At 56.8% G+C, this 4,481-nt stretch overlaps 2 protein-coding genes across 4 annotated transcripts in view; both read right to left on the minus strand.

Annotated features, from left to right (window-relative positions):
* Positions 1-4,481, minus strand: part of LOC110391546 (leukocyte immunoglobulin-like receptor subfamily A member 5) — a 16,229-nt gene that overhangs the window by 7,619 nt on the left and 4,129 nt on the right. Inside the window, exons 2-3 of the mRNA XM_021383439.1 lie at positions 3,910-4,108; positions 3,517-3,792 (exon numbers count right to left, since the gene is read on the minus strand). Coding sequence (XP_021239114.1) covers positions 3,517-3,792; positions 3,910-4,108 — 475 coding nt within the window. The remainder of the gene's footprint in view (positions 1-3,516; positions 3,793-3,909; positions 4,109-4,481) is intronic.
* Positions 7-2,094, minus strand: LOC110391553 (T-cell-interacting, activating receptor on myeloid cells protein 1-like). 3 transcript variants are annotated; one of them, XM_021383455.1, is made up of 5 exons: positions 1,781-2,094; positions 1,672-1,707; positions 1,276-1,554; positions 883-1,194; positions 7-757 (listed from the first exon to the last, which is right to left on the minus strand). In XM_021383455.1, the coding sequence occupies exons 1-5, from the start codon at positions 1,809-1,811 to the stop codon at positions 528-530; spliced, it is 888 nt and encodes a 295-aa protein (XP_021239130.1). In that variant the 5' UTR covers positions 1,812-2,094; the 3' UTR covers positions 7-527. The 3 variants fall into 3 exon arrangements, with proteins under 3 accessions (XP_021239130.1, XP_021239129.1, XP_021239131.1); XM_021383454.1 differs by having other exon boundaries at positions 7-760; XM_021383456.1 differs by having other exon boundaries at positions 716-808.

A 4,481-nucleotide genomic window follows, 5' to 3' on the forward strand; every position in this document is an offset into this window, starting at 1 on the left:
GGCAGGGGATGCATGGGGGATCTATAGAGAATCTATGGGGGATGGAATGGGAGGGGAGGGAACCGTGAGGAGATGTGTAGGGCAGGAGTGTGTTGGGTCAGGTGTGGGGGTCCCACTGGGCTGTGCTGTGGTTTTGAGGTGGATTGCAAAGGGTTTGTGGATCTCAAGGGCTGTGAAGTGATGTGGAGCTGATAAGGTTAGATAGGAGCACTTAGGGATTGGGTGTGGCTGGAAAGCATTAGGGGTGCACCACTGAGGAGTTGGGGTGTTAGATTAGGGGGGGAGAGGGGGAGGGTAGTAATAGGAGAGATGGGAACATGTCATCAGGGAGCACTCAGCAATGAATTTGGGGTCTTTTTGCCTCAGTGCATTCCAAAAACCCGGCATTTTAGGGGTCCATCATGTGGGTCCCCAAGACGCTTGGGTTGGGGATGGAGCTATGGTGCAGGTTTTAAGTGATGCACAACACAATTGCTCAGCAGGCAACGACTGATGCAGAAATCAGCACAGAATGGGAGGCAGGGGACTCAGGCTGGATTTTCTGGGGGTCTATTGGGAATGACGGGCAGGGAGGGTGCAGTCTGGGGGATCTCTAAGGGATAAAAGATCTGAAACCCTTTCCCCACCTGGGCTTGAGCTCTCTGTATCTGGAGGCTTCGGGCATCGAGGATGAAGAAGAGGCCAACAATGAAGATGAGGGCAGCAACACAGCACCTCACCACCGCCACCACCAGGTTCCCATGGGATCCCCCATCAGCTGCTGGAGGGTGCGGGGGCTTGAATGTCCCCATCCCTGGTCACCACCTCCCTGGGGATGGGATGCAGGGACACTGTCATCTGTGGGTGGCACCGGGGACACCCAAATAGGGGACTGGGATCTACCTGGGGGTGCAGGGGTGGGTGTCACCTCCAGGGTCACACTGTTCCCGAGGGGAGAGGACACCAAGGGATCATCCTTGGGGCGATAGGAGCACCTACAGGTGCCAGCATCGGATGCGGTGACCTGAAAGAGAGTGAAGGAGGCCATGCCCAGACCATCAGAGTCCTGGCGCTGGATGGGGGCTGTGCGCCCGCCCTTGTGCAGGAGGAAGATGGCCCCAGAATCCTGGATCCAGCAGCGGATGGTGACATTGGTCCCTATCTCCACGCATTCCTCAGGGCTCAGAGAAATGCCGGGTGGGGGTAAACTTTGATCTGAGTGCAGAGTGGAAGCAGTGATGAGACACGGCCCAGTGGGGACAGCCCTTGGCCACCTGCTTTCCCCAGGGCTCTCACCTGTCACCACCAGCTCCACGGGGTCACTCTGCTCTGATGAACCTGGCAGCCACAGCACCCAGTACTGGCAACGATAAGTTGTTGCATGCTTCCGCTCTGTACTAACAATGGAAAACTCGGCTGTGTCCCGCACGTCAAGCTTGCTTCTGCAGATGGTCATAGCTTCATCCTCACAGAGCTGGACCCAGGCAGCCGGCTGGGGCAGGTGGCACCGCAGGGTGACATTGTTCCCCACGGACACCCCCTGGCTGGGGTGCAGTGACAGGGAGGGTCGGGGCACTAGAACAGGGGACACCAGTCAGCCTTGTTCCTGCACACCCTCCTAGACCCCTCTGATGACCACCTCCCCACGCTCCCCTCCCTCTGCCCTCAGTCTCCCCATGTCCCCATACTCACGGTGCTGTGTCCTGTTCGCTGCCACCAGACACCAACCTGCAAGGCACACGGTCCTGGTCTCACTCAGGTCCACCAACCCCTGTGGCACCACGTCCCCATTGTCACTCACCCAGGATGAGGGCCAGCGCCATTGGTGCCATGAGGCAGGAGCAGCTTGAGGACAGCAAGACTGCAGTGGGCACAGGATGTGGCTGGAGAGCTGCTGTCAGTTCCCCTTTGGGACAGGATGCCGTGTGGTCACCTGATCATGTGTCAAATTTGGCCCCAGGGGGGTGGCACTGTGCTGTCCATGATAGAGTGGCACACACAGAGGAGCACACAAAGCCCCTGTTTTCACACACTGTCTCTGAAGTTCTGCCAGTGCCTGGCCTTGCACCGTGTCCCCCACGAGATGCCAAACTCAGGACTCTGATGCAGTGTTCTGCATGGGATGTCACATGCAGTCCCCAGCACGTCCTACAGTGATCTATTTATCATGAATGGGAGAGAAGAGTCCTCCTGGTCCTACACATATCTTGGCTTAGTGAGACCCATGCCAACATCTCTTCCTGCTTGCACAACCAGCAGAGACATGGCCCATTATTCTTAAAATAATCCATTTTGGGCTGAGGCCAGGTGCCTGGATGCCTTTGAGGAGGTGGGGTTGGTCTTCTGGAGAAGGGTTTTCTGCCCACTCAGATGTCCTCCACTTGGAAAGGACAGCCCGTTGACCTTGGCTGTGTCTTCCTGGGGGCACAGATCCCAACCAGGGACACAAGCAATGACCCAAAGGGTTTCATCTGCATGGTGGAAACCTCAACACTCACCTGCAACAGTGGTGATGAACAGGACTACGAACACCTCTGCCATTGAGAGTCAGTGGGTAAGGCAAGTCCCATGCTTCATCTCAAGGCTGGCACCTAGGGGAGAAGAGACGTCCAGCCCCTTCTGGGGCAACAACATGCTGCAGGTTCCAGGAGCTGACCCATAGGATGGGGCTTTCCTCCTTCAGTTCAGGGATGAGGAGGTTTGATGCCATTGCCCACACTGGGAGCTCACAGAGAGCACCAAGCCCCATATTGGAGTGCTTGGCTGATGGCTGTTTTTGGGATGAGAAGCACAGGCATCATTCGGTGCCCATACTTTTCCCTGTGTTGGATGTACATACATGTTGTCATTTGGAGTGACACGCATTCGAAAGTTGTGAACTGCAAATAAAAGTATATGTTTGTTCCATAGGAAAATCTTCCTCAGCAGCAATGAGCTGTTAATTTCTTAAGGCTCAATGGGCTTCTTGCACAAAATGAGCTGAGACACTTTGGGTCTTTCCAATGCCCCGAGTCACGCTCCCTCCATCTCTGGGGCTTTGGATCTAAATCCTCTCTTGATCCCAACCTCTGCTCAAATGAACTGCTGNGACACTGCCACCCATGGGTGACACGAGGGAAAAACACGTGGGGAGCTCAGACCTACCTGGGGGTGCAGGTGTGGGAGTCAGCTGCAGTGTCACACTGTCCCCAAGGGGTGAGGACACAAAGGGGTGAGCCCAGGGTCGGTAGGAGCACCTATAGGTGACAGCATCAGCTGGGGTCACCCCAAAGATGATGAAGGTGGCTGTGCCCCCAGCATCGAGTTCCTGATGCTGGGTAGGGGACAAAAGCCCATCCTTGTGCAGGAGGAATGTGACCCCATCATCCCTGTTCCAGCAGCGGATGGTGACATTTGTCCCCATCCCCACCCCTCCCTTGGGGCTGATGGAAATGCCGGGTGGCGGGTAGCTGCGATCTGTGTGTAGGGAAGGGAGAGAGATGAGACACCACCCAATGGGGACAGCCCGGAATCACCCGTTATCCCCAGCACCCTCACCTGTCAGCACCAGCTCCACAGGATCACTCTGCTCTGATATCCCCAATGGCTCTGACACGTGGTACTGGCACCGATACGTCCCCGCATGTTCCCGACTTGTGCTAATGAAGAAGTCGACCACGTCCTGCTCCTTGTCCTTGTACTTGTTGTGTGTCCAACCTCTGTCCTGGTACAGCCAGACCCAGGCAGCCATCCGGGACAGGTGGCATCGCAGGGTGACAGTGTCCCCCAGGGACACCCCCTGCCTGGGGTGCAGTGACAGAGAGGGTTGGGGCACTAGGACAAAGGACACCAGTCAGCCTTGTCCGTGCACACCCTCCTGGACACCCCAGATAGGCCCCTCCCCATGTTCCCCTCCCTCTGCCCTCATTCTCCCCCTCTCCCCATACTCACCGTGCTGAGCTCTGCTGGCTGCCACCAACCACCAACCTGCAAGAGACACGATCCTGGTCCCACACAGGGCCACCAACCCCCGTGGCACCACATCCCCATTGTCACTCACCCAGGATGAGGGCCAGCGCCACTGGTGCCATGAGGCAGGAGCAGCTTGGGGACAGCGAGACTGCAGTGGGGTCAACTGGTGGTGAGAGAGCTGCTTTCAGTTCCCTTTTGTGACAGGATGCTGTGATGTCACCTGCTGATGTGTCCAATTTGGTCCCCAAGGAGTGGCAATGTTTTGAACCCAATGGGGTGGCACACACACAGCAGCACATCTGGCTCCACTGAGGGGCCCCACACAGACTGTTCCACCTCAGCTGTCACACAGTGTCCCCCAAGTTCTGCCAGCATATGGCCTTGCACAGTGGGAGGCCAAATGCAAGACATCAGGCTGCAGTGATGCCCCGAGTTGGACGACCGTGTCTGCAGTGCAGAGCTGGGGTTTCCCACGGGAACTCATTGAGGTGAACCTGGCACTCAAGGTCCAAATGCCATCAGCAATCCTAATGAGAACAGTGCTCCTGTCC

Source organism: Numida meleagris, unplaced genomic scaffold (assembly GCF_002078875.1).
Source record: "Numida meleagris isolate 19003 breed g44 Domestic line unplaced genomic scaffold, NumMel1.0 unplaced_Scaffold403, whole genome shotgun sequence".
Classification (NCBI taxonomy): domain Eukaryota; kingdom Metazoa; phylum Chordata; class Aves; order Galliformes; family Numididae; genus Numida; species Numida meleagris.

Coding starts and splice junctions, on each gene's coding strand:
- LOC110391553 (XM_021383454.1), bottom strand. CDS start 1,811: ATGGCACCAATGGCGCTGGCCCTCATCCTGG. Junction 1,708..1,780: donor GGCGCTGGCCCTCATCCTGG/GTGAGTGACAAT, acceptor TGTGCCTTGCAG/GTTGGTGTCTGGTGGCAGCG. Junction 1,555..1,671: donor AGCGAACAGGACACAGCACC/GTGAGTATGGGG, acceptor CCCCTGTTCTAG/TGCCCCGACCCTCCCTGTCA.